Raw genomic sequence first — 26,690 nt, forward strand, 5'->3', positions numbered from 1 at the left:
TCCTTTACGTATTGACATAATCGTCGTTTGATATCGTCAATGCTAGATTTCTGTTGATATTTGATGAATATGTTAGTTATTACAGATGGACGTTTATTTATATGGAGAGTGGACTCATGGTGACGGTTGATCTAGGTGTATACTTTCTCACGAGGCCCCCATTCTATGCAAGTTCATTCAAATTATTCTACATGTTGATTCACCACCCTTAGAAACAATACATGTAATTAGCCACCCAATACTACAAGAATCTCAAAAGACGTAGCGAATGCGTCAAGGCAAAAGATGCCCTCTCCATGAAATAGTTAGTCGCCCGCCATCAAAGTCCAGCATATCACGTGACATGAATTTTCCTGAGCTTCAGCTTGCTGTTGGCAAGTCGCGTCAAGAAAAGTTCCCCATACAAAACGCCTGAAACTATTGAGATTCCGCCAATTCATTCTTCAGCCACAAATAATGCACCAGAATCGTTGAGCGGCAACGACTTGAGCTTTGCAAATTACTGCTCCCACCTTAGGGTGTGTGGCAGCTACCATATCTTTTCGCCATGGCCCCAACAACCACACCCAGAATCCGTCGCACGGCGCAGAATACCCAGTTTACGTGAGTTTGCAAGTTTGAATGCTTGCCTTTCTTACGGTATGGAGCTAATGCTGGGACTCTAGATACAATCTGTCGCGCCGCGTAAACGATGTCCAAACATACCCCATCCAGTCGCCTCAGGGAGCTACCATTCTAATCTACGGACATGACAACGGTGTGACCTTGGTTTGGCGAGGCGGCCGACGATTCAAAGCTTCCAAAGAGGCAGCGCCACCACAGACAAACCAGAAGGAGCAGAGAAATGGAGCTACTGATGATGCTGTCATGATTATCGATTCGGACGACGACGAGCCGCCGGCCAAGTCACAAGCTGCCCAAGGCTATGTCGACAAGCCTGAATTCGAAGATGCCGTTGAAAAGACACCCTACCCTGAGATTGTCCAGACACTGGACCTGGCATTTGGAACCGCTGTATTGAAGGTTGCTGTGATGCCTCTGGTGCCCTGCTCGTCAGCCGAGGCGGGCTCCAACGGCGAGCCGATTTTGGCTGAAAGGATGGTATTTGCGGTTTCTTGCGCCACAAACGATGTCTATCTTGTCACACTCCCTCTGACTCCACCATCGCCCGAAAGTAAGGCGCGGCCGGAGTTGAGAGCGGACCTCTTGGCTGGAAAAGCTGGCTCTGGCTCCTGGGGTGAGTCGCTGACTCTTCTTGGTGGCCAAACAAAACACAGCGAGGGATTGGCCATCACCATGGTTGCCCCAAAGTCTATTGATTCATCAAAGAAGCCGCTTAGGGCAGTGGTGGCTGCCTTCTCAAGGCAGGCGTCGGGTGTTTTACATCTGTGGGATCTTGCACTGGACGACAGGTCACCCTCCCAGCGGCCCGTCGAGCCCTTCCAAAGCGAATTCTTACCTGCTCCCCTGACAAGCATCTCATTCAACCCGACAAATACATCCCAGCTCCTTGCGGTGTCATCGCCACATGCTGTAAGGATATATGACTTTGCGCAATCTTCGCTGCCCTCCGACCCAGATGCCCGAGGCCCCTTCCCCACCCAGGGCTCGTGGCTGCTCTCGTTATATCAGCCATTTACTAAAACATCTTCCTCACGAAAACCGATCCTGGATGCTGCATGGATCGCACATGGCCGAGCAGTTTTTGCTTTATTGGCGGATGGCATGTGGGGTATCTGGGATATTGAAGGAGCGAAACCGCTGCAATCGGGAGCTGCATTGTCAAACAAGTTGAAGTCGGGTGTTCAGGGGGCTGCATTGACTGCTTTTAGTGTCTCGGGATACGTCGAAGGAACTGGCTCCCTTCGCACTATCGCGACACAGCAAAAGGAGAAGCATGCCGGTGAATTTGCACCCATGACACCACATACCCGCAAGCAAGCGGCCGCATCCCTGACAAGCACCACTGCTGCAAGTGTTGATCGTCTATTCGCGGTCCGCGGTGGTGTAAAGTCTATTGGACTTCCTTACACTCCCGGCAAGGCACTCCAAGACGAAAGTCTGGCTCTATGGATAGGGGGCTTAGAGAACGTCTGCGTCATTCCGGGTGTTTTAAGATTCTGGGATTCACAACTCCGAAGAGGATCTGGCGGTGGAGTCAATTTGTTCAGCGGTGCTCAGCCTACCAGAATGCTGAAGCTGGTTGACCTCTCTACAGGACTTTTGGGAGAAAGATGCTGTGGAGTTGGTCTGATCCCAGACTCGTCAAAGAATGATGAAGACATTCCTGATGATGGCGGCCTTCCAGTGGACGTCTTGATTCAAGGAGAGTCGAGGATAGTCATTGTGCGAGAGGGAGAAGACGGCCCTGGAAGAAAGATCGGCGCCGTTGTCGCCAGCCACAGGAAACGTCTGTTCTCGAGGAGTGACAAGGAGGCCATCATTGTTCACGGGAAGCAAGACAGATCGGCAAGCCTGTCGTTCAACCTGAGCACGGTGAAGCCCGGAACGCTGAGGCAGAAGCCGTCTGCCAGAGACGAGCTTGATGGAAACGGAAACGGGAATGGAAACGGAGCTAGTGATAGGTCGGATGATGCGCCAACTCCGACAACTCGGGCGCGTGCCGGCTTTGGATTCACCGACACCTTGAGCGCAGCAGCAGACGTCACCGCTGATTTCACTACTCGAGATGTGGAGGCGGAAATGCTCGATATCATGGAGATTGACCAAGCCCTCAACAACATGGAAGATTACAGAGGCAGCGGGAGGAAGAAGGTGTTTTTCGAGGAGGATTGATTTTCTTTAGACATTTTCAGGTGACTGATGAGAACAGGAATACCAGCGGCATTGTCAAATGACATTTATGAAAATGCGCCAGGATGACGCAGTGTACGATAACCCCCGAACTAATAGGATATTTAGGAGCCCAAGAGGCATACAAGACTGTGCCTAGCCCCTGACTTTTGCTCTCGACTCGGTTCGAGGTCTTCCAAATACTGTGCCGCGCATGTGTCCTCGCATATTTTCCCTACAAGTGACTGAACGGGTGCTCCTCAACAGAGCAATCCTATTTTCCGCACGGCAAGGTGGAGCGCAAGGCGAGTCTCATCCTTGACAGCTCTGTATTCCGAGCGGTAGATCAAACATTCAACTCGATGGCATCTACACGGGAGGGAGAGGAAGGGATTTATCAAATGACCATTTGCTTTCCTGGCCTGAGTGATGTCCTGCTATCTGCTGTCCGCTCAAAGCTGACGGTTCCTTGGGACTGCTGGCTGTTGAAGATGGCGGGGGGCGTGCTGCCTTGGTTAGGGGGTGGTGACCGTCGAGACATTCTGCTAGGAACTACTAAGGTATATATGCTGTAGAATAGATGTATGCATGTGTATGTGCATGTGCTGTTTTTATCTTTTGCAACAACTTTGATTTCAGTTATGAAACGAATTACTGTTACCTTGAGTTTGAACGTGGAATTGGACCTGAGAAGAATGGCATATTATAATGAAATATTTGGATTTACATTCAATTCCTTGAGCCTTATGTAACACAAGACTGCCCCAACATACGTAATCGGATAATCTTTGCTACAGCTTTATTTCTTCTGTCTCTTTATAATTGCTTCCTTCATTGCCTAATACTACAAAATTGAGTGTTGCTTTGGATCTTGGAAAAAGAGGGCAAAGTGACGCGCTGGCTCGGAAAAAGTGGAAACCACTTAACATCCCAGCTATCGATTTCGCGAAAGGGCGCGTCATTCACTTTCTTCAGCGCGTCCCTCACCTGCTGTTAATCGACCTCGTCTTCTCCATTTATTCAGGCAACCGCACGACCGCCAGAGGAAGGCTTTAAAATACCTGTCGGCTGGTTGAGAGTTAAAGGAACCTCGTGTTAGGGTTTCAATTTCTTCCCTTCGTTTCTTTCTCTCTTTCTTTCAGCACTCGGCTACGAATTGGCTTTAGCACCGTTACCACCCGGCCGCAATCATGGGTATCAAGCAGCTGTTCCAGATTGTCAAGGAGGAGGCCCCGGATGCCATTAAAGAAGGGGAAATCAAGAATCAGTTTGGGCGCAAAGTTGCCATTGTATGTCAGCGACTCGTTGAAGCTTCTTTCGCAAACGGGCGGTCATTTCTAACCAGCTGCATCTATCTATCTAGGACGCCTCCATGAGCATCTACAGCTTTTTGATTGCAGTTCGATCCGATGGCCAGCAGCTTATGAACGACAGTGGTGAGACAACATCTCATCTGATGGGCATGTTCTACCGCACGCTGCGCATGGTCGACAACGGAATCAAGCCTCTCTACGTCTTCGACGGCGCACCGCCCAAGCTCAAGTCTGGCGAGCTGGCCAAGCGATTCCAACGCAAGCAGGAGGCCACGGAAGGTCTTGAAGAGGCCAAAGAAACGGGAACCGCGGAGGACATCGAGAAGTTTTCCAGGCGGACGGTTCGAGTAACGAGAGAACACAATGCCGAGTGCCAGCGATTGCTCAAGCTCATGGGCATTCCATACATTGTTGCGCCGACGGAAGCCGAGGCGCAGTGTGCGGTGCTGGCAAGAGCTGGCAAGGTGTATGCCGCTGCGAGTGAGGACATGGACACATTGTGCTTTAACACACCAATTCTGTTGCGTCATCTTACTTTCAGTGAGCAGAGAAAGGAGCCTATCCAGGAGATTCACCTGGACAAGGTTTTGGAGGGTTTAAACATGGAGCGAGACCAGGTATGTAGATTGATGGATATTCTACGATCGGGTGGCTTCTAACATTGTCTTTCTCTAGTTCGTTGATCTCTGCATTCTGCTGGGCTGTGATTATCTCGACCCAGTTCCCAAGGTCGGACCTACGACGGCTCTGAAGCTTATCCGAGAGCATGGATCCTTGGAGAAGGTTGTCGAGGCCTTCGAAAAAGACCCTAAGAAGAAGTATACTCTGCCTGAGGACTGGCCGTACAAGGACGCACGGGAGCTCTTCTTCAACCCAGACGTGCGCCCGGCAGACGACCCCCTTTGTGATTTCAAGTGGGACAAGCCTGACATTGACGGGCTGGTTCAATTCCTTGTCACCGAGAAGGGATTCTCCGAGGACCGTGTTCGTAGTGGAGGCGCTCGACTCGAGAAGAATCTGAAGAGTTCACAGCAGGCACGTCTGGAGGGATTTTTCAAGCCAGTCCCCAAGTCGGACGCGGAAAAGGCTGCCCACAAGCGCAAGTTGGATGAGAAAAATGAAGAGAAGAAGAAGAAACTTAAGCAAGAAAAGAAGGACAAAGCTGCGGCCAAGGCGAAGCCTCGTGGCGGTGCATGATTCAGAGTGAACAGGGAAATCGAAAAAGTGAGGCGGGATGGAATAAAATTTGCTGCATTGGAACCATCTTCAAGTGTAGATGGAAGCATTGGACGCGTGACATTGGCACCGGAACCCAAGGGTAGGGACATTTTCATGGCTTGGCTTGCTTTAAGGAGTGCAGAAGCATGGAGTTCTCGGCGTGTAGGGGAGAATATTACGCTATTATGTATATCAAGTAAGACCAAGGGCTGCTTTACAGAGCAGATGAGCTTTGATTGAAACAACAGAAGAAAAAAAAAAGCAAAGAAAATTAAAGTCATGCGATGCCATGTTGCTATATCTGCTCTCTTACATGTGTTGGTGGTGAATTCTAAGGGAACTTGCACTCGAAAGCTGCTTTGAGCAAGGTGGCGAGCCTCGTTGGGCCTTGTGATCCACGATATAGCATGCCTGTGAATAGCGGGCTTGGATGATAGGGGAAACTACCTGAATCATTTGCATTTACCTAGGTAAGCCCACCTCTCGGGAAACCATCTCCGCCAATGTCTCATCCCCGGATGCAGGCGCACGCTTCATTCTCGAACGGCTCTCGAACCACATTTGGTGCGTGGGGGGAAAAGTCCGACATGGGGAAATACGTTGGGAATTCGGGGCAAGTAAAAAAGCAAGAGATTGCTTCCGGACGCAAATACCAGGCTCCTGACTGGCTTGGATCAAAAATACAGGCACGAAATGGACTTGAATGGGGCGCATTAGGATGGACGGACTGGGGTTTTGACATGTGCCTCGGCATCTTTTTTGGAGGTGTCAGAAACGTGGTTTGGGGTTGGTCCGCGGCAGCGTCGGGGGGCATGACATCAGGGCGTCCTTTCACATGCCGGGGGTGGCTTTTTGGAGAGGCGTTGGCTGGCACATGCTCGGTCCAAGTATGTATTCTATGTGCCATTGAACCTCACTAGAATAGATACTAGGCAGGGAAAAGGCGCGAGGAAAACGGATTCAAGACGTGCCCTGTTTTTTCGGGCTTAGGTATGTAGGATTTCAAGGGACCAGACAGCAAGGATCTGTGGAGAGGCATGTGGCTCTTTTGTGGGGGAGAAATCCGGAGTGTCAGCGTCTGGGCTGCTGCTTTGGGGGAGAAAGCAGATGTCTCTGGCCTAGTGGCCTCGGAGGGCCAAGCTGAAAAAGCGATGCAGCGCGATTGGGGGGCCGCTGGTTGGTGCGATTTGGAGACCACGCGCTGCCAGTTGGCCAAGCATGTGATTGAGGGAATGCCGATGGGGATTTTGGGGGTTCTGTTAAATACCGGGAACGGGGACGACGGAGGGCCTCTTCATTCGTCTTTTTTTGACTCTTTTTATTTTGCTTTGCGTACCGTTGATAGTATTAATTTTTATTATATCCTCGCCATGGCCAAAATCTTCACAGCTGGCGACGTTGCGTCGCATAACAAGCCCGACAGCTTGTACATCACCATTGACGGTGACGTCTATGATTTGACCACGTTCCAAGACGACCACCCTGGTGCGCAGTTCCCGCCCTTTTTGTTTCCCCATCCTGCCTGATGACGGCGTCTAACCATTGGATTGAATGACAGGCGGCAAGAAGATCCTGCAGCGTGTCGCCGGCAAGGACGCCTCCAAGCAGTTCTGGAAGTACCACAACGAGGGCATCCTGAAGAAGTACAAGGCCAAGCTCCAGGTCGGCTCCCTCGACACCAAGCCCAAGGAAGAGCCCAAGGAGGAGCCCAAGCCAGCTCCCGCCCCAGCTCCCAAGGCCGTCGTCAAGGCGTCAAGTAGCAGCGAGGAGGAGTCCGAGCCTCTGGAGGCTTTTGGCGACCAGATTCCCTTTGCGGATCCCAGCTGGTACCAGAACTACCACTCTCCCTACTTCAACGAGTCGCATGCGGCGCTGCGTGCTGAGCTTCGCCAATGGATTGAGAGCGACATTGAGCCTTACGTGACGGAGTGGGACGAGGCGAAGCGTGTGCCTGAGGAGATTTACAAGGAGATGGGTCGCCGAGGTTACCTGGCCGGTCTCCTGGGCGTCAAGTACCCGACCGAGTATGTACCTTCGGGCATCAAGTCGGTCGCTCCCGAGCAGTGGGATCTCTTCCACGAGATGATCCTGACCGACGAGCTGTCACGGACCGGCTCTGGCGGTTTCGTCTGGAACGTCATTGGTGGCTTTGGCATCGGCGGCCCGCCCCTGTTCAAGTTCGGATCCAAGGCCCTCAAGGACCGCATCGCGCCTGGCATCCTGAGCGGCGACAAGCGTATCTGCTTGGCCATCACAGAGCCCGATGCTGGATCCGACGTGGCCAACCTCACATGCGAGGCTAAGCTGAGCGAGGACGGCAAGCACTTCATCGTCAACGGCGAGAAGAAGTGGATCACCAACGGTATCTGGGCCGACTACTTCACTACTGCTGTGAGAACTGGTGGCCCTGGCATGAATGGTGTCTCGCTGCTGCTGATTGAGCGTGGTCCTGGCGTGACTACGCGCCGTATGGATTGTCAGGGTGTGTGGTCTTCTGGTACCACGTACATTACCTTTGAGGACGTAAAGGTTCCTGTTGAGAACCTGCTCGGCAAGCAAAACCAGGGATTCCGAGGTGAGAGTCCTTTAACCATGAATTCTTGAGTATTTGAAATGACCAATCTGGCTGACAACAACGTATAGTCATCATGACCAACTTCAACCACGAGCGTATGGGCATCGTCATCCAGTCTCTGCGCTTCGCCCGTGTCTGCTACGAAGAGTCCGTCAAGTACGCCAACAAGCGCCGTACCTTTGGCAAGAAGCTCATTGAGCACCCCGTCATCCGCATGAAGCTGGCACACATGGCGCGCCAGATCGAGGCCTCGTACAGCTGGCTGGAAAGCCTTGTCTACCAGTGCGAGAAGATGGGCGAGACCGAGGCCATGCTGCGTCTCGGTGGCCCCATCGCCAGTCTCAAGGCCCAGTCGACCATTACCTTTGAGTTCTGTGCCCGCGAGGCTAGTCAGATCTTTGGAGGCCTGTCGTACTCTCGGGGCGGCCAGGGCGGAAAGGTCGAGCGTTTGTACCGTGACGTTCGTGCGTATGCTATTCCTGGTGGCTCTGAGGAGATTATGCTGGATCTCAGCATGAGGCAATCTCTGAGAGTTGCCAAGGCTATGGGCATGAAGCTGTAAGGGGGAGACAGACAAGGGGAAAAGAATTATAATATTTTGCTCCGATATTTTTGATGGGATGTGCGAGATTGGATGGAATTGCTGGGAGTCAACCGTGTATATGACTTGTACGAATACATACTCCCAAGTGTTGGGGGTATTTTTTTGTGGTTTGCCTCTTTTCCAGGGCCCCTTTTGAAACAGGGAATGGCTCGTGTGTGTCTACCTTAGTTATTATATCATAGATTGAATGACTGAATTTGAAGCAACAGTGAAATTTTTACTTTGCATTTAATCTTAACTTGTGACTCATGGCGAGATGTACTCCGGCGTAGGTAGAGTTTGGCTCTCAACTCATGGTTACTTATTAAGGTAACTCAAAAACTGAGGCTTTATACTGAGGCACCTGTCAAGATAAGCCACCCCTGTATATGATAGATGGCGCTTAGTTCAAGATTGAGTGGCCCTTGGTTGCACTGCACTGCATTCGCATGGGCCGTTATGTAACGGTTGAATTGCTCTCTTCTTATACAAAACTCCACAACGGCTCTTCTTTATACTGCTTAGCAGTGAGGCACTAAGGCACCTCTGCCCTTGTTGTCTGGGGTAAGATGCAGCTGCTCAGGGATAGACGCGGAACCACACAACTGCCGATATCGTTGTGCTGTGCTTGCAACACTTTAATCCCACCACCTCCCAACTGTTTGTATTACTGATTCCGGCCCTAGCCGTGCATCTAGTGCTCTGTATAGCTTTTGCACTTGTTCCATAGCGGTGAACCTGAAATCCCCCATTGTGAGCATTTTCTTTGTTCAGCGTCTACTGTAACGCCCAACGGCTGAAGCCATTCAGGCAGCCCCGCCGGCACGTGACTCACACCAAACCGGCCTCCTCTGATAACTACCTAGTACTTGCTTCATCTGCCTTTTGCCTCTGGTCCCGAGCCTCTCTCGCCAATTCTCTCTTCCCATCACTCGAATTTTTCCATACCATTTCCATGCGATCCTAGGCTCTTGCGCCACAATAATTCATAGACGACCATCACACTGTCGATACTCACCGTCAACCGCCCGGGCTCCTTCATCACTGAACTGCCCTCTCTCCCTCCTTCTCCGCTGCTACCCAAAAGTCGTACCATTGTTCAAAGAACAGGTTCTGACTTCCTCGACCTAGCACTCCCCGGGCTCGAGATCGAAAAGAGCAAACCCAACTCTCCGCTTGCAGGGCCTTCTCTCCTTTGCAGCGGTCCGTCGAATCACCCCTCGCACGACCAGCAAAATAAAATAAAAAAAAGACTTCACCTCGTGGACGCGAGGTCTAGAATCAGCCAAGCATGGCCAGCCAATTAGCAGATCAGTTGCAGAACACTCAGTTAAGGTTAGAACTGTGCCTTTTGCCCTGTTCAGAGAGACATGGAATTTGGTCTCGCTGAGCGTAGAGGGGGTTGATCCGTTTGCTAACTCTACGTTGGTAACTAGCGATGGCGTTCCTCCACGACCTGAAGACTGGAAGCAGACCCTGAACATCCCCGCCAAGGACACCAGACAACAGACAGAGGTTTGTTCTTCTCTTGTGCCTGAAAGCTAATCTTGATTCGATTGATGGCTGATGCTGTGCTGCTTTTTTCTTGTTGGATGACAGGATGTCACAAAAACAAAGGGCCTCGAATTTGAGAACTTTGCGCTAAAGCGAGACTTGCTCATGGGAATCTTTGAAGCTGGCTTTGAAAAGCCCTCTCCAATCCAAGAAGAAGCCATCCCAGTTGCATTAACTGGCCGGGACATCCTGGCCCGAGCCAAGAACGGCACTGGAAAGACTGCAGCCTTCGTCATCCCTGCTCTGGAACGCATTAACCCCAAAGTCTCAAAGATTCAATGTCTTATCCTCGTCCCCACACGCGAACTGGCCATGCAAACATCACAAGTATGCAAGACGTTGGGTAAGCACCTCGGCATCAATGTCATGGTAACAACCGGTGGTACTGGTTTGCGAGACGACATCATCCGTCTACAGGAGCCCGTCCATATTGTGGTCGGCACTCCGGGCAGAATCCTCGATCTTGCAGGAAAGAATGTTGCGGACCTCAGCGAGTGTCCCATGTTCATCATGGACGAAGCCGACAAGCTTCTCTCCATTGAGTTCACCCCCGTCATCGAACAGCTGCTCCAATTCCACCCCAAGGACCGACAGGTCATGCTCTTCTCCGCCACCTTCCCCCTCTCTGTCAAGGACTTTTCCGACAAAAACATGACCAGCCCCTACGAAATCAACCTCATGGACGAACTCACCCTACGTGGTATCACTCAGTACTACGCCTTTGTCGAAGAGAAGCAGAAAGTCCACTGCTTGAACACCCTCTTCTCCAAGCTGCAAATCAACCAATCCATCATCTTCTGCAACTCAACCAACCGTGTTGAGCTTCTGGCTAAGAAAATCACCGAACTTGGCTATTCATGCTTCTACAGCCACGCTAGAATGCAGCAGCAAGCCCGTAACCGCGTCTTCCACGATTTCCGCAATGGCGTCTGCCGAAACTTGGTTTGCTCAGATCTTCTCACCCGAGGCATTGATATTCAGGCTGTCAATGTCGTCATCAACTTTGACTTCCCTAAGAACGCCGAAACCTACCTTCATCGAATTGGTCGATCTGGTCGATTTGGTCACCTCGGCCTGGCCATTAATCTGATCAACTGGGACGACCGCTTCAACCTCTATAACATTGAACGGGATCTTGGCACAGAAATCCAACCCATTCCTGCGAGCATTGACAAGAGTCTTTACGTTTACGAAAACCCCGAATCCATTCCTCGCCCCATCTCGAACCTTCCCAAGGGTACTCTGCCTCAGCAGCAGTCATTCCCTGCCCAGCCTCTGGCCCAACAAACCCACCATCAGCCCGCTCAAGGAAACTGGCAAACTCAAAACGGCCAGCAGAATATCAACTCGCAGTTCAACGGAGGACGAGGCCGAGGTGGCCGTGGCCGTGGATACCGTGGCCGTGGTGGTGGCAGCGGCGGCAACGGTCGAGGTCGCGGCCAGCCACCGCGAGAACCCCAATCTTAACCTACTTTACCCCCTTGTTTTAAGTGGGTGTAGGTGGATGGTGGTCGCAGGTGTTGATTTTTTTCCTATCATTTTCTTATTTATTACCTTCTTTTCTGATTTCAACATGATTTTCTGTAAGGCTTTGGGGCAAAGTTTTTCATTGTTGGATTGTACATTATCCGCACGAGTATTGGCGCACGAGCGGAACGGCGAACCGGACTTGATTGCTGATGAGGCTCTGAGCACTCCATGTTCATTGGGAGGGTGGTTCCTGATTCGATCTTTTTCCCCTTCTCCCCCCACAAAGCGCATGAACAATTTCCAGAAGGGGGAAGAAAAAGAGAGACGCTATGCTTTGCAACAAAAAGCGAGCTCACCGTTTATATCCTCTTGGGCTTTCTTTCTTTTCTGTTTTTGAGCGGCGCTCTTTTGTCAACATTATACATTCTGCCATCGGCTCTGGAAGTCATTTTCTCTTCTTGTTCTTTGCATGATTGATAGCGTTGACGATGGAAAGAAGGGAGCGGGCGGGCTGGAGATTTAGGAACTTTCTGTGAAATGGAGCGAGGCGAATACCATTTCTCAAGGAACGTGGCAGCGGGAAGGATTTGGTGCTGTGGAGTTGGCGTAGCTAGACGCAGGGAGCAGGGGAGGCATGCATCACGGCGTACCTGGTTTTTTTCTCAGCATCTTTGTGCTGGCTCCTTGCAGTTTGGGAGGAGAGCAGTTGCGATTTTCTGTTGAAAGGATCGGTCAGGTGCATCCATGAGGCGGCTATGATACCTTTTTTGACGATTCATCACGTTGGACGAACAGGACCTTGATGACGAAGGTTTGGAGGAAGTCAACCTTCCAAGCACATTTGAAGTGCCGTCCTAGGAAGAAACAAGGGTAGCTTTGGAAGGCTGGTTGGTGGACCGAGTGTTCTGTATCTTGTCAGCTCACGCTTTGACGAGTCTATCCGTCCATTACTTGACAACGATTGCTTTGAGGCACAAGCTTGGACGATTATTGACAAATTTCGGAGCACTCGGCGGGTGGAGGTGAGGAAAATGGATAAAAAAAACCACTGAAAAAAACCAAAAAAATATTTTTTTTTTTGAGAGAGGGATTGTGAGCGCTTTAGCTGATGGGGACTTTGATGGCTTTCGGACTAAATGAACACTCATTCCGGCGTCTGGGATATACGTACTATCTTTAGATGCTGGGTACGAGTTTGAAAAGTAGTGAGCAAATAGTTTCTGGCTAGGCAGCGGGACAATTCCAACAGTTTCTCTCTCAATTTATGTTGCTACTGTGACTTGACGCTTGATTACTGATGTAAGTTGGTGGTTTAAAGAGTGCGGATTATGAAGCTGACCTCTTCGTCATTCCTCAGAGGATGCTCTGCTGGTTTATAACGTGGATGTAAGCACAGATGCCTCCGTAGCATTTCAATACCTTTAAATGGGAAAGAAATTATGGTGGCATTCATCTCGCATTGATAGAAGGCTATAAAATAATCATACATGTGCCCCCTTTCCCAATCATGTAGCCCCGAAAGTAGTCTGTACATATTATGTCCCCGAAGTCTACCTTGAGTTAAAAAAAAAAAAAGAGTATCCCAATCAAAGTTTTGCTTTACTTTCTCCCCCCTCCCCTTTATGCACCAGCCACGACGGCCAGATTATCGTAAATCGCCCTCTTCACTTCGTATAGCGTGCTCCTCTTGCCGCCGAGCGGTAGGCCCACGCTCTCCACGTCGATGCGTCCTTCGGCTGTCTTGCGGACTGCCACTGAGCCGTCGACGACAAGCGTACCTTCACCACGGAATTCAGCTGAGTGACCTGCTCCTTGCATTGCGCGACGTAGATCCGCAAGTCGCAGGTCGCCGACGTGGAGGGATTGGGCGGCTGATCGAGCAGCGGAGATGAGGTTCACGGGCAGGACGTCCAGAGTGGGCATCGAAGCCGTGTCGGCTGCGTTGGTGAGCGCAACGGCCGTGGATGTTGACGGCTCCGTCTTTTGCCTTTTGTTGGCGACGTCGTCGTGCGTCTGCCCATCTGCTTCCTGGGCCAGGGCCGAGGCGAGAAGTTGGCCTGTGATGGTGACGATGCCGAGACCCCGGACGTTTTGCCACTTGAGCTTCTTCACCAGAGGATCGGCCAGCTTCACTACCCAGGCGTTTGTGTCCATGCTAGCGTCCACCCATGTGCCGACTTCTGGTGTAAACACATCGACGGAGCGGTCTCCGTCGGATGCGAGGGCGGCTCGGCAATCTGCCGCGAGAGATGTAGTCTCTTCTCGAGTGCCTCCCACGAGGATCAGCTTTCGTGGCTGGATCAGGGGAATCAGCATGTTGAGACTTCGCTTGTCGTGCAGTCCGCTAAAGTCTATCATGGCAATCCGTAGGTTAACTGCCACTGTTTCTGACGTGTAAACCAACTTGCATGGACCGTTAGGTTCCTCCGGCTCGGTATCCTCGACCGAATCCAATTCGTCCGCGGCAGCCCCATCGGCTAGGTCCATAGCATCGGCGTCATCTGCTGCGACTGTTCGGTTCGTGTTGGGGCGTTTGTTGGCACCAGCTGCCTGCTTAGCGACATCATCCCACTTGCGCTTCTTGCCAAGCTTGTCGTCTTCTGCGGCGATTTGGGCATTGTCAACTGCCTCGTCTTCCTTCTCCTCTGCTCGTAGATAATCTTCTGGGCGAATCAGCTCGCCAAAGTCGTCGTTCCTCTTCCTTCTGATGGCCATGGGGAATGATCGTTCTCTGCCCCTTTTACCACGTGTGTCGAAATCGAAGACGGTCTTTTTCTTGATCAAAATATTGATACCAAGGTCCTCATCTTTGAGAACCACGTTCTTACGCCCTGCCTGGCCCATTGTAGCAGACACATTAAGAGCCTTGCCCTGTTGTTCACCTTCGTCTTCGGAGTCAGATGATGATTCGGATGACGCATCGTCAACGACATCAGCAGATGCTTCCAGCGCACCTGCTCCACCGGCCTGCTGAGTTGCCTGTAGCTGTCTCTGAGTAGCTAACCATTGCTGATAGATGGCAAGATCGTCTCCTTCCAGAGGTTCACGGCGAGCTTCACGAACTTCTAATTCACGGCCGCCGCTGTAGACCATCTCCAGGCTATCTCCGCTGCTGGCCTGCTCTGTAGAAATGCCATCTCTTCTTTCTCTCCACCATTCCCACAATGTCCTGGAAATGGAGGGAGCATCATCCTTGGCTAAGTTGGGTCGCTCTGTTAGGATGACCAGATTTCGAGAGTCCTTGGCCAGACCCTTTACCAAATCCTTGGAGAATCCCCAATCCATGCTAACATCACTGGCCAGGATCACACGTCCCTGTGTTTCCCCATTCTCAATATTTTGACTCAGAAGCTTTGTAATTTGAGCTTTTCGCTCCAGCAGTCGCAAGTACTTGAAATCAAATGGAGCTCCCTCCTTCTTCTCACTGCCACCGTTGACCTTCCGCTGCCCTTCTGCAAAGGCCTCAAACTCCTGGACAATATTGTTGTCCATCCACTCCAGCATGCTACGTGCATATCTCATCGTGCTCGAGACATTTCGGCCTGCTAGGTATAGCTTTGAATACTTAAGAACGCCATCCTTGTTTGCAGCATCAGTCCTCCAGGCATACTCGAGGAGATAGGAGATCTCCAAGACTCTGGCGCTTGAGTCTACAGGGATGAGAACTGTGCCGCCTCGACTAACACACGTTTTGATCATTTCGATCAACTGTTCGTCTCGCTTCGCACGACCACCGGCCTGTGCGTTCTTGTCTGCACCACGAGAGCTACAGATCAGGGCTGTAGGCTTGCGCAGCTGCTCAATGACTTCTGCACCACCACCTCCGGCACCACCAAGCCAAGCAGCCCCGGCAAACACATTCTCACGTGCTTGATTCCAGTCGACTGCATAAACAATAGATTCCAGTCCGTGCTGGATGTGCCATATCGTGCCACCAAGGGTGTGGCCAGAGTTGTACGCGGTAATGGTCAGTCCATTTAGCGGAGGAGAAAACGGCGAGGATAGAGGTTGATGGGGTTGTGAGTATTTGAGCGGCTGGATGAGAGAAAAGTATCGAGCAATTTCTTCGGGTGTAGGGGATTGCAGAAGCAGGTTCTGAGCTGTCGTAACGGTTTGTGAGTATGCATATGTCGTCTCGGAGAGCGAGCTCTGGCGAATCGTCGTGGCGGCCGCGGGAGTAGAAGAGTAGAGGTCTTGGGTGAGCGTTCGGCCGAGATCGATGACGGGTCGAGTCGCATAGACGGGGATGCGTGTGAAGAGAGCTATGTTCTTGCAGCAGTGGGCATATGCGGCAAGATGCGACACCGTGGCATGTGTGAGGAGAATCAGCGAGAGGGTGGGAACCTGTCTAGAAGCTTCATGTCAGCTCTTCTTGCTCAATTGACTCTGTTTCGACTGGTTCCGCCTATTGTGAGAGGAATCACTGAATGGAGCATCCGCGCCTACTTTTCTAGCTCTTCAAGCTTATCGCTACTAAACGACTCGTCCCATCCCAGATCAACAAGCACCTTGACCCCTCCATCGAGCTCCAAGAGAGATTGCGACGCGAGCGACTCCGAGAGAGCGCCCTGGAGCGGGCAGAAAGTGAACATGATGGATCTGCCGCCGCGATCGCAATGATTTAGTCGAGTCTTTTCTGTAGCATGATTCGTCCGATGCCGTGTTGAGAGTCGCCCAGAGTCGAAATGCGAATGCCTGTAATTGTCTGGAAATGCTAGGCAAGTCTACAGGGCGAATCGCGTCGCCATATTATTTGATGCAATTCTCTGGCGTGGAATTGACATGATGGACAGGGGTCGGATCGGATCACGGGATCGGGGATACTTTGATCCTTGACTAGAACGATGACTGCAGACTTCCTTTTTGGGTAATTTTGGCATTGGATTCCCACACGTACAAATGCAGCAACAGATAAGTTGCAATAGGCTGTCTTGACTCATCGTCATAGGCATAGATATGGATGAATTTTATCTAATCTGCTGTTAATAAGCTTATAATCGTCTTCCTCCATTACAAAGGGCAATCTGTATCCTAAGAGAGGTTCATTCTTGCCATACATCGTGACCCTTGACAAGCTGATTTTGATGAGTCGCAGTCGTCGACACTGGCCTATAGACAAGGGTACGAATTAATAGTATCATGGGCTAACAAAGATTTTTCTGCAGTCAAAGACAAGGTTTGAAAGGACGTAACTATAAATTATATAAAGTATAAAGCGCAAAACGGTTGAGAGACTTGCAGAAATAAATTGCAGTTGAACTTTACATTGTAGTTGGTTACGTGTATGCTGAAAAGCATATGAAAAAGAAGAAGAAATCCTCAAAATCCGGAGAATATTCTTTGTACATGGAGTTCAAGTCTCGTATTAGCACTCGAATGACAACCTTTTATTTGATAAGTGAAGGTACCTCCATTTCCCTCTCCGGATGCAACACGACAGAGTTCAATCTGGCTACCAAATAGACTACAAGGAGATCCCTTGACTATTTGCTACTATCGTTACTTTCTTCTAGTTTCCGCTACTATATATGTATACTTCTGACATCTAGTGATATCGCTAGCTTTAAACTTGCAAACTCACCAAGCGGACAAGCCACTGAGAGTATCTCAACGGAAAATGGCATTTCCCGAAACACAATCCGTAGAGTTTCGTGGCCATGGTAAAATTTACCCAAAGGGATTCCTATATAAACATAGACTGCCCCCCATTTCTATTTTGTTCCCATTTCTATTTTGTCCTATACACCTTTCAAGTCATCAGTATCACTAAAATCACCGCCATGTCTCTCACCCGGTTACTGCGTGGTCTCAAAATCCGCCATATTAGACCCCAAGCAGAATCCGTCCTGCCATATCCTTAATCCTCCCCAGACGGATTCTTATTTTGATCCTCAAGCATCCTCCACAGTATCAACAAATAATCCTCTCTCAAACTTGCTATCCATTACGCTGCATTATCCTGAATTACAACAAAGCCCACAAGGGAAGCGATGACCTTCATTTATCCGCCAACCTCAGCCAGCATCAGCGCTTGGAGTATCTTTTGCTCTAGCCCGCAATCGACCCAAAGTCTGGGCCTGTCATAGATGCAGTAAACTCCATCACAGAAGAAAACTTGGTATTCCGATGAATCAAGAGTCACCATGTGATCTTCATTGTCAAAAAAAGAACGATTATTATACGCAGGGTGTATATAAGGCCTACTATGGACATATTCAACTCGCCTTGAAGTATTCCCGATTGCAGATTGAGAACAGAAACAGCGTATCTCAATTGAAGAAGTCAGATAAATGGTATCTCGACAATATAATGAAGCCGTTCTCAGCACCAATTCGCCCACATGAAGGCGGCATGTCGGATAAGATTAAAGAAAGACTACATGTCTTCCCAAAGATTGTCGACGGGCGATTTCTCATTCATTCGGTCTGGACATTCACTAAAGACATCGGAAATGTCTCTCGCCAATCTATAGGACAGTTCCGCATATGTCAACATCAAATCTAGGATCCTTCGGGCTATTCAAACTCGACGCTGTTAAATATCCAGGCCTATTCTTTCCGTCTCGGACGTGAGGTCCATCATTCATGCGACTTGCGACTTTTGCGAAACAGATTTTTCTATCCAGGCCTCTTCTGAAGTCACTGTTGTTCGTATATGGCAAAATCTTGGTCGCAGGTCACTTACTCGAAGAATCATTCGTGGCATTGGCAGGCAGACTTTTGCCGCCGTGACTTGGTTCATTCTAAGCACGGAAGAATTAGGGAATTATACGGCCATGACACGGTCTGAGGGCACTCTTTAAAAGACTCATTCATAGGAATAGTAGATTAGTTGAATATGAGAACTTATTAGTTATTTATTCGGCGCCAAAGTAGTGCACATATCCGTCTGCCTTGGCCGTGGGGAGCTCTATTATCGCCGAAGTTGTCATCGCAAACGCTTCGCCGTCCCTTATTTTCGGAAGACAAATCATGCTGCGCGTGTATAACATGCGAGGATCGTCACAACCTTCTGGCGGATCATCAAACTCGAGGGTTGGAAACTTGGCCTCTCCCTTTTCCCGTGCCCATTTCGTCTCCCATATTTTTCTCATGTGCGCTTTCCACTCCGGGGATGTATCTTTTTCCGTATCCTCTTCCTCTTCAATAGAGGTGTAAAACATGCGAGACATAACAACGACGCTGGCGTTAGGGTTTCGCTCTTTTAGACGTGTCTCGAGATCCTGGCGTTCGGAGCCAGGTGAAAGTTGACGCAGAGCTTTACATCGATCTTGGTCAAAATCGTAGAGGTAGAGAACTTGAAACGTTCCAAATGAAGTGTGCGGAGCGTGGTATCCACGGTAGTTGTCTTCATCGTGTTCATATTCCTCGATGTGTTCCCGCACGAGTAATTTGTTCCCGACTAGGCTTGGGAGTCGATCGAATAACTCGCCGTACAGCGTTCGTGCGTTGACCTTGTCAGAAAACACATGAAAGAGATCTTTGAAAAGATTTTTGTCCATGAAATACCCGGGCGTCGGTTGCGCCTCGGACTGCGCATTGTTGTGAGCTATAACGCACCCTTTGAGCAAAGTAGTTTAACTTACCGGGATTTGGCCAGTGAGTAAACCCACGTCTGCAACTGTGAAACGACTCCCGTGCTGGTGATGATGAACAACAACATCATTGTGGGCAGAGCTTCCTGGAATTGCTATTGCATCATGGTTATTTCCATACTCGAAGTTCTCATGTTGATGGAATAATCGGCTCTTGTTCTGCTCTGAGTATGTAATTGGGATTGATCTTAGGAGAGAATATGGTTTGTCATGCGACGGATCAAGGTGGCCACCGAGAGCAATATGCGAAGATGTAGCGAATTGAAAATTTCCCCGGTGCTTTGGAGACAGTAAGTAATTGTTGTGGGAAGCGGCGTCTTGGAATTGCTTACACACTGAGGCGCGCGCTCATCTTGAGGTATGTCTATTCTTGACAGGTCTCCGAATTCGGTATCCCAGATTGCAATCTGGTTTGATTTGCCAAGGCAATTCCCAAACGAGTCTTCTGAACCATCGTATACGCAGATAGCAATAGATGAACCGTGAAGGGCAATCTCTCCATTGGTAGCCTCTGCAGACAATATCTTTTCTTTATCGACGCCGCCAGCCGGGTCGTAAGTGCGCAGTATTAATTTACTCTCCCTAAATATCGTCTAAGTCAGATATTCATAGACTGTTCTTGACGTTGATACTTATATGTATTCACCCTTTTCTGAATTCTGCAGTGACAAACCCCGCTTGGTTGCCTAGTAGCTTTGAGCTTGTGGCATGGTATGGCAACTCCACGATCCGTTTAAACTCTACTACGTCGTCTTCTGTTCCCAAGTTGGCGTTGATGTCGGCTATAAATATTAGAGATGGAGATGTAACGCTGTTTGCCGACGGTAAAGTCAACATGATCTGGTCGTCCATGACGCTCCATTGCGCGTAATACTCCAGATTTGTTGACGCGAGTTCTGCGGGCCGGCGCAAGTTGAGAACTCGCTGCGGCCGGCCACTAAGCCAGCTCATACGAGCTTCGTCTTCCATGATAGAAGAGGATGTGTGTTAGATTAGACGCAAGTTTACTCAACCTCGCAAATTGAATTGAGTTGAAGAAGTGAAAGAATTCTCGCTGCTTAGTTGCTTAGCGCAGTTTAGTTGGCCAAGGTAGGAAGAGAGATTTTGAGGGTCAGATGGAACACGAACCCGGCGTTAGCGCTCACCGCTTGGTGAATGAACTTACTCGAGGAAGACAGTTTCGGAGAATCAAATTTGAGAGTAGTCGCTGAAACGTTCAAGATCATACATAATTGAATAATGTGTCTGTCGCTTCTTTTACAAGAGGGGGAGTAGCTGCATATCTAACCCCCAAACAGCCGTACAAAGTTCAAGTGTGAGAATAAAGTATATCTAAGAAGCACTTTATTTACATGTAATCCACACTATGTGCTGCAGATGTTAGGTAGTAGAGAGCTCACCTTGCCACTGTTTTAATGCGAGTTGAGGCAGTTGCGAAATTGGTGCTACATTCTCAGCTCGTCGGTATAAGCACGGCATACGCGGGAGACGAATGAATACGCGTTGGCAGTATTCCCACCAGAGACGCATATAAATCATAGTGCGTTGCTGGGAACTAACAAGGTATGATCACAAATCGCATAGACGACCAAGTACCCATTCCGTTTCACTGACCACTATCAACTTTCTATATCCCGCAAAGCATTTATGCTGGCAACCAGTACTAAACGATTCCCGCAACTACTGATAGTATTATCAAGACACCATGGAACAATCCCGGAATATATTACATCCAAGACCTAACCACCGAGGCTAGCATCTATCAGATGTTAGGCGAACACCCTCGCCTAGTGAATATTCGAAATTGGGACTCTACGGAACATACAACGGTAATGGAGTACATGCCACAGTGGCACGCTGAAGCAGTACATCTAAAACCATTATGAAGATGCTTCACGACCTCTGCAGCTCCAGTGGGCTCGATAGACGGCCGAAGGCCTGCAACTCCTCCATGCATTCGACATTCTTCACTGTGATGGTGGCCACATAACCTCCTATTGAACGCATCACTCAATTTGAAGATTGCTGACTTCAGCGGTTCATAGATAAAAGGCTCCTGTGCCTCAGTCTGCCCTGGATCCCGGTACCGAGCCCCCGTTCCGGAGTGGCGCCCAAGCAAGCCTCCAAGCTTGAACGAAGACTTATTTGCTCTTGGCCCCGTATTGTACTTTATATTCACGGGAACGTATCATTTCACAAACTTAAGGAGGATGAGGTTGCGAAAAATTACGAAGCTAAAGTGCTTCCTAATTTATCCGGGGTCTTGTGTTCTAATGTCATCACTCTATGCTAGCAGCAGCGCGCTAGTTCCGCTCAACAGATACACGAGACAATTGGCCGACTTTGTGTCACAGGAAATATATAGCCTTATGTGTCATACAGTCAGGCTGCTGTAAAAAAGCCTGTAGTGTATCGTTGATAAATATTTAAAAAGTGAACCAATCACCTTTCATTTATTGGAACGCATTATGCCAGTCTATGGCGGATGTGATGTCTCTTCTGGCCAATCGCTCAACTCTTGCTTCAATGTCGTCATATGTATTTGAGTTGTCTTGTCACAAAAGTCATATCTGCTGCTATTGGCTTTCCTTATGATGACCTTGGGCAAAACACCAAGCGCCATGACAGCTGGTATCGACAAATCTACAGCATTTTCCTTGGAGAAATACCAAGGTATTTTTTGAGTGAGTCGGAAGATGCAGAGCTCTGGCGCCAAAACAATTTGAGGGTTTATATAAATCAGGCAATCTTTTGAGAACAAGTTAACTATAGTGCAATCCAGATAGTAGTTCTCTGGATACTTGGCAGGCAACTTACTTTTCACTATGCACATAGCCACAAGCCCAGGAAACACACTTAGCATGTGCGGAGAATTTTTTAATACGGAATTACCGACATTTGATACATCCGGTACTTCACTACTGATATGGATTAAAAAGATTCTAAAGTGACAGGTACATGCGTGACTTGTTGTTCACCGACACTGAGGATTTACCGACAATGAGGATACTGCAGATCCTTCTTCGCCATCGGTCATGAGAACGTTACATAAGTAGGAGAGCCACAAGTACGCCACACATCATCGCAATTCTCCGTTTAATCGTATATTTGGCCAGTGCAATAATGGGCTTCATTAGTCTTAACTTTAAGACTACGCTGGGCTTAAGCCATATACAACATTCTCCAACCGGATTGATCATATCCGGCTGCCGTAGTTTGCTAAGCCCCGTGGGGATCTAGCGACAGTCTTGTGGCCTGAATGTTCATGCCTCATCTTGTTTCATGCACATTAGTTGGCAATTTGCTTGACCATTGCCAAAAGGTAGACTCCACCCTTCGATCGCTGGCATTTTTACCGACTGCGCGGGATCAAGAATCCCCAAGGCTGAGCATTTAGAGTCTCCGCTGGAAGACTCCGGAGAGGCCAGCCACGTCTCTTATGTAAACTCCAATGACATCGACTCTAGGATATATTAACGAAAGCCAGAGCTAAGCTAAACGGTAGAGCTGAATTGAACAAGAACGGTGCCCAAGCCAGTCTTGCCACATGTCAGTTCCTACATATTGAAGTTCTAGGCCGTTAATTAAAGACCATTGCCGTAGTTTCTGTAGATTTTCCTCGTGCATATTCTGTCATCGCTTTTGCCAACATTTTCACCATTTACGATGCATTCGGACGCTCGATTTTGGGCTGTCTGCGCTTCAGGTTTCTCAATCTTGAGACGATGAACGCACGACGCAGCGCCCGACGACGACAATATGGCCGGGTTTAGTTCCGGCGTAGATCACAAATCGCTTGTGTTTCAAATCCTCATCCCCGTCTTCTTCTCTCTCGCCCTGTACAACGTCATCGAACTTACGTTTCTTATTTTCCATACCTTTAAGCGGCACTCGGGTCTTTATTTTTGGTCTTGTGTATTTGCCACCGGGGGTCTTGTCTTCCAAACTGCTGGTTTCTTCATATTGTATTATGCATCTCCATCGGTGGCATATCTGGCGGTGACGATATCGCTTTTGGGATGGATACCAATGGTGACGGGCCAGTCCTTAGTGCTCTGGTCTCGATTACACCTCATTTTACACAACCGACGGCGTCTAAGGATGATCTTATGGATGATTATTATCAACGCCATACTATGCACTGGAGGGATCACCCCTATGGTATACGGTTCCGTTGCCAATCCAGAGCTATTCCACACGCCTTTTCAAGTCATGGAGAGGATCGAAGTCACCATTTTCTTTGTCCAGGAACTGATAATATCTGGAGTTTATATCTTCGAAACACTCAAGCTCATGAGAGTACAGCAATCTCTGGGGATCAGTCAATACGGCCGCTCTCTCATGAAACATCTAATTATTGTCAATATCATAATCATCATCCTAGACGGCACCATTATCGCTCTGGAATACGCAAATCAATGGGAATACCAAACTGCTTATAAGACCTTCGCGTACAGCGCGAAATTAAAGCTGGAGTTCACGATTCTTAACCGTTTGGTCGACATGACAAAACGAACTAAGGAAGCCCGCGCTCCGCCACAGGAGCCAAGTTCAACAACACGAACGATAAGTCAAACCGGATCTTCTATTGCGCAGAAAAGCTTGATCCAAGCCCCAGGCGAAGCGCAGCCGTGTGATGTCTCTTTTCGGGCAACTGCTACGGCAGATAAGGACGCGTCTTTAGGAGGGGATCGGCCATCTACGCCGAACCAGGGAGTGCTTTGTACCACTGAGGTTGTCGTTCAGCGAGAAGATCGTTGTACTGGGCCAGATACGTGCACGCACGTACAGACTCTTACCCCAGGTGGTTTCACTAAATAGCACAACTACATCTAATAATATATTACAAGTTTACTTTCTAAGATTTCTATCTATTTTCCAAGCCTATATGCTGTTAACATTTATTTTCTTCCCTTGTTCTTCCGTGTGATTTCCTTCTACAGTTTCTCGACGGTTTAGTAATATGCAACAGCCAAACAGCCGCAAGCCACTACAATTCCGGTGTCCTAGCGAGACACACCTTGTATCACCTCTTCCTTCTGCTTTCCAAATTCTTTTTGTATTTTGTATATGCATCTAGTAGATACGTGGTAAATAAGCTGACTCTTTAGTGTGTATTTTTTTAGTTTCAGATGCGGGACGCTGGATAGTCAACTTGAGTTGTTGGGCAGCCACGCTGAGCAGTATAATGGGTAACTTGAGTTGAAGATCTTGATTTTGTCTCAGAGCTTGTTTGCTCATGAAAGGCTCAATTTAGTCCACCTATCGCTCTTGAAGTCTACCTAAGTAGCAGCCCAAGTGCCAAGGCTGAGGCTGAGGCTGAAAGCTGAGAATCCGGCGACTTTCTCGGTTACACGAATGCAAGAAAAGCAATGAAGACCACCCATGAAATACGAGTCACGCGGCATCAACAGGCAGGGGTTTCATTGGTGGCCTAGGCCAATAGCTGCAATTAGATGGTTGCCATTTCCCCAGCTGAAAAGTGTCACCTGCAATGAGACAAGGCTGAATGTCCTCTGATACATAGGCACGTCTACCGCCCCGAAAACATAGCCAAAGTCATGAACATGGTATGAAATCTCGATATACAGCGAATAGATATTCAGCTAATAACTGCGTTCGCTCGTACTCTCATGCTAAGTCAACTACGCGATATGAATCACCCACTACGGATAAAAGTTCCCACAGAGCCTCATACACTCAAAGTTTATACATATTATAATGGCACTAACGGTCATTCAATGTTTACTAACAATCATCCTCATGAATGATCTGAGTTTCAATCGCACAAGTATGCCAATTAATATGCGGCGACTTCCTCATTGGAGGTTGAATATGCATGTCTCAGTCCTTACCCTTGCGTATTGATCATCCAACAAGGCGAGGGGCGTCTTGGTGTGATACCCTTCGTTCGGTGATTGCGTAAATAAGTTGACACGTCGCATAAATAAATTATGTCAATACAAGCCACGCCTAAATGATCGGAGAATTTGAGGAGAAGCCAACTTGTTGTCAGGTTACAGGCCTTTGATCGCGCTTTAAGCATTAATGTCCAGGATAATGTTTTTTTTTTTTTTTAGCTATATATACCCAGCGTTTGGCATTGATCAGAATCCAACCAGATCATCAGCAGTTCTGAGGCATATCTTATATTAAGAATCACACACTTGTTATCTTTCGGTACACATCATTGATACACCATCACCTTTCCCCCTTCTAGCATATCACTTCAACTTCCTCTTTTAGAAAGAACGAGGTGAAAGCCAGAATGAATACTTTCAGACCAAATTGTACGCTTCCTGAGGCACCCGGTGTATTTGTCAACGCTTCAAATGTCAGATCTACCATGGAAATCATCTGGAGCTGCATCGGAATAATTATTCTCTCAACCTGGTCTATCCTCCATCCCAATATTCCGCCTGACTTTCGAAAACAGGCCAAATGGCAACTATGTTTACAAAAACTGTATTCGATTGCTCGAAAGTCTCTGTGGATGATTGTTATGTTTGTTGCTCCTGAGGCCTTGACTTCTTTATACGCCCACAAGATGTTCAGCGCACGCCATAACCATAAATTTCTTGAAAAGTTAGCCGCTGAGCAAAAAGTCCCTTGGAGCCGCACGCATACGCTATTTGCAGACATGGGAGGGTTCGCTATCTATTTTTCAGACAAAGAGTTTTGGCCATTTCAGGAAAAAAATCCCGACGAAACTATATGTCAACGCCTATTAATATACATCAATGAATTTAAATTCAAACTGTTCAAAAGACTGAATAAAGACAAGATTTGCGAATTACTCTCGCGGCCGAAGAGAGACGATCCCGATTTTATTAACCGTTTCAAGTTTAAGCAAAAATTCTTTTTTGGCTGGTTTGGATCGATTCTCTGGAAAAAGGACGAAAAACACACAGAAATTGCTATCGACATAAAAAATGGGCTGGATAAGAGCCAAATTACACATGGGAAGCTGCAAACCCTCGCAGCCTTGTCTGGTGATATATGGGTGTTAGACTCGGCACAACTCATCGTTGCAGTGAAAGAGGGAATCATCAAGCTGCCCAGAATCACCAAAAAGGAGCTCCAAGATAAAAGTAAATCCGACGCACTGGTCAAAACCTTGGCTATTATGCAAGTTTTATGGCTCATCATCCAGCTTGCTGCCCGGAGATATTACGATTTGGCCTCTGCACCGTTTGAAATCAGCACAGTTGCCCTGTCGGCTTCTACAATTATTTTATATATCCTGGAGTGGAATAAGCCAAAAGACGTCAGTGTACCCATCTATGTTCGTGCAAATAAAGTGGAATCCCCGCCGAAAGAGAAAGGCTCTTCGGAAACCACCGCTTCTCAAAATACGACTGCATCTCACGGATCAAGTGTCTCTCGAGGATCAAATACTGAATCGACTATTTCTAAAGAAGCTTTCAGAGGAGCTTTTGAGGAAGTCTTCAAAGCAGCTCCTTATCCATATCTACGATTTCCCATCATACCAACCAAGCTTTATCAGATCCCTAGCTGCGCCTTTCACGTTGCCTATCCGAACGACAATGGTAACGGTAAGAATAGCAACAGCAGCAATGATAGCAACAA

At 48.6% G+C, this 26,690-nt stretch overlaps 7 protein-coding genes across 7 annotated transcripts; 5 read left to right on the forward strand and 2 right to left on the reverse strand.

Annotated features, from left to right (window-relative positions):
• Positions 1-547: 547 nt before the first annotated feature.
• On the forward strand, positions 548-2,796 carry T069G_02991 (uncharacterized protein; the record flags this gene model as incomplete). Its single annotated transcript, XM_056170201.1, has 3 exons — positions 548-603; positions 666-1,174; positions 1,220-2,796. The coding sequence occupies 3 exons, from the start codon at positions 548-550 to the stop codon at positions 2,794-2,796; spliced, it is 2,142 nt and encodes a 713-aa protein (XP_056031093.1).
• A 1,187-nt stretch (positions 2,797-3,983) lies between these two features.
• On the forward strand, positions 3,984-5,303 carry T069G_02992 (XPG i-region domain-containing protein; the record flags this gene model as incomplete). The annotated part of the gene is made up of 3 exons (XM_056170202.1): positions 3,984-4,082; positions 4,157-4,723; positions 4,782-5,303. The coding sequence occupies 3 exons, from the start codon at positions 3,984-3,986 to the stop codon at positions 5,301-5,303; spliced, it is 1,188 nt and encodes a 395-aa protein (XP_056031094.1).
• Positions 5,304-6,694: 1,391 nt separating this feature from the next.
• T069G_02993 (acyl-CoA dehydrogenase, middle domain-containing protein) lies at positions 6,695-8,461 on the forward strand (the record flags this gene model as incomplete). Its single annotated transcript, XM_056170203.1, has 3 exons — positions 6,695-6,809; positions 6,883-7,899; positions 7,968-8,461. 3 exons carry the CDS (start codon positions 6,695-6,697, stop codon positions 8,459-8,461), a joined length of 1,626 nt encoding a protein of 541 aa, XP_056031095.1.
• Positions 8,462-9,773: 1,312 nt separating this feature from the next.
• On the forward strand, positions 9,774-11,503 carry T069G_02994 (DEAD/DEAH box helicase domain-containing protein; the record flags this gene model as incomplete). Its single annotated transcript, XM_056170204.1, has 4 exons — positions 9,774-9,817; positions 9,919-9,997; positions 10,082-11,273; positions 11,346-11,503. 4 exons carry the CDS (start codon positions 9,774-9,776, stop codon positions 11,501-11,503), a joined length of 1,473 nt encoding a protein of 490 aa, XP_056031096.1.
• Positions 11,504-13,126: 1,623 nt separating this feature from the next.
• Positions 13,127-16,098, reverse strand: T069G_02995 (metallo-beta-lactamase superfamily domain-containing protein; the record flags this gene model as incomplete). The annotated part of the gene is made up of 5 exons (XM_056170205.1): positions 13,127-14,313; positions 14,389-14,515; positions 14,570-15,541; positions 15,617-15,854; positions 15,953-16,098. The coding sequence occupies 5 exons, from the start codon at positions 16,096-16,098 to the stop codon at positions 13,127-13,129; spliced, it is 2,670 nt and encodes an 889-aa protein (XP_056031097.1).
• Positions 16,099-18,362: 2,264 nt separating this feature from the next.
• On the reverse strand, positions 18,363-20,069 carry T069G_02996 (uncharacterized protein; the record flags this gene model as incomplete). Its single annotated transcript, XM_056170206.1, has 4 exons — positions 18,363-19,037; positions 19,092-19,379; positions 19,433-19,682; positions 19,747-20,069. 4 exons carry the CDS (start codon positions 20,067-20,069, stop codon positions 18,363-18,365), a joined length of 1,536 nt encoding a protein of 511 aa, XP_056031098.1.
• Positions 20,070-22,859: 2,790 nt separating this feature from the next.
• T069G_02997 (uncharacterized protein) lies at positions 22,860-23,921 on the forward strand (the record flags this gene model as incomplete). The annotated part of the gene is made up of 1 exon (XM_056170207.1): positions 22,860-23,921. One exon carries the CDS (start codon positions 22,860-22,862, stop codon positions 23,919-23,921), a length of 1,062 nt encoding a protein of 353 aa, XP_056031099.1.
• Positions 23,922-26,690: the final 2,769 nt, after the last annotated feature.

The sequence above is a fragment of the Trichoderma breve genome, chromosome 2 (assembly GCF_028502605.1).
Source record: "Trichoderma breve strain T069 chromosome 2, whole genome shotgun sequence".
Lineage (NCBI taxonomy): Eukaryota > Fungi > Ascomycota > Sordariomycetes > Hypocreales > Hypocreaceae > Trichoderma > Trichoderma breve.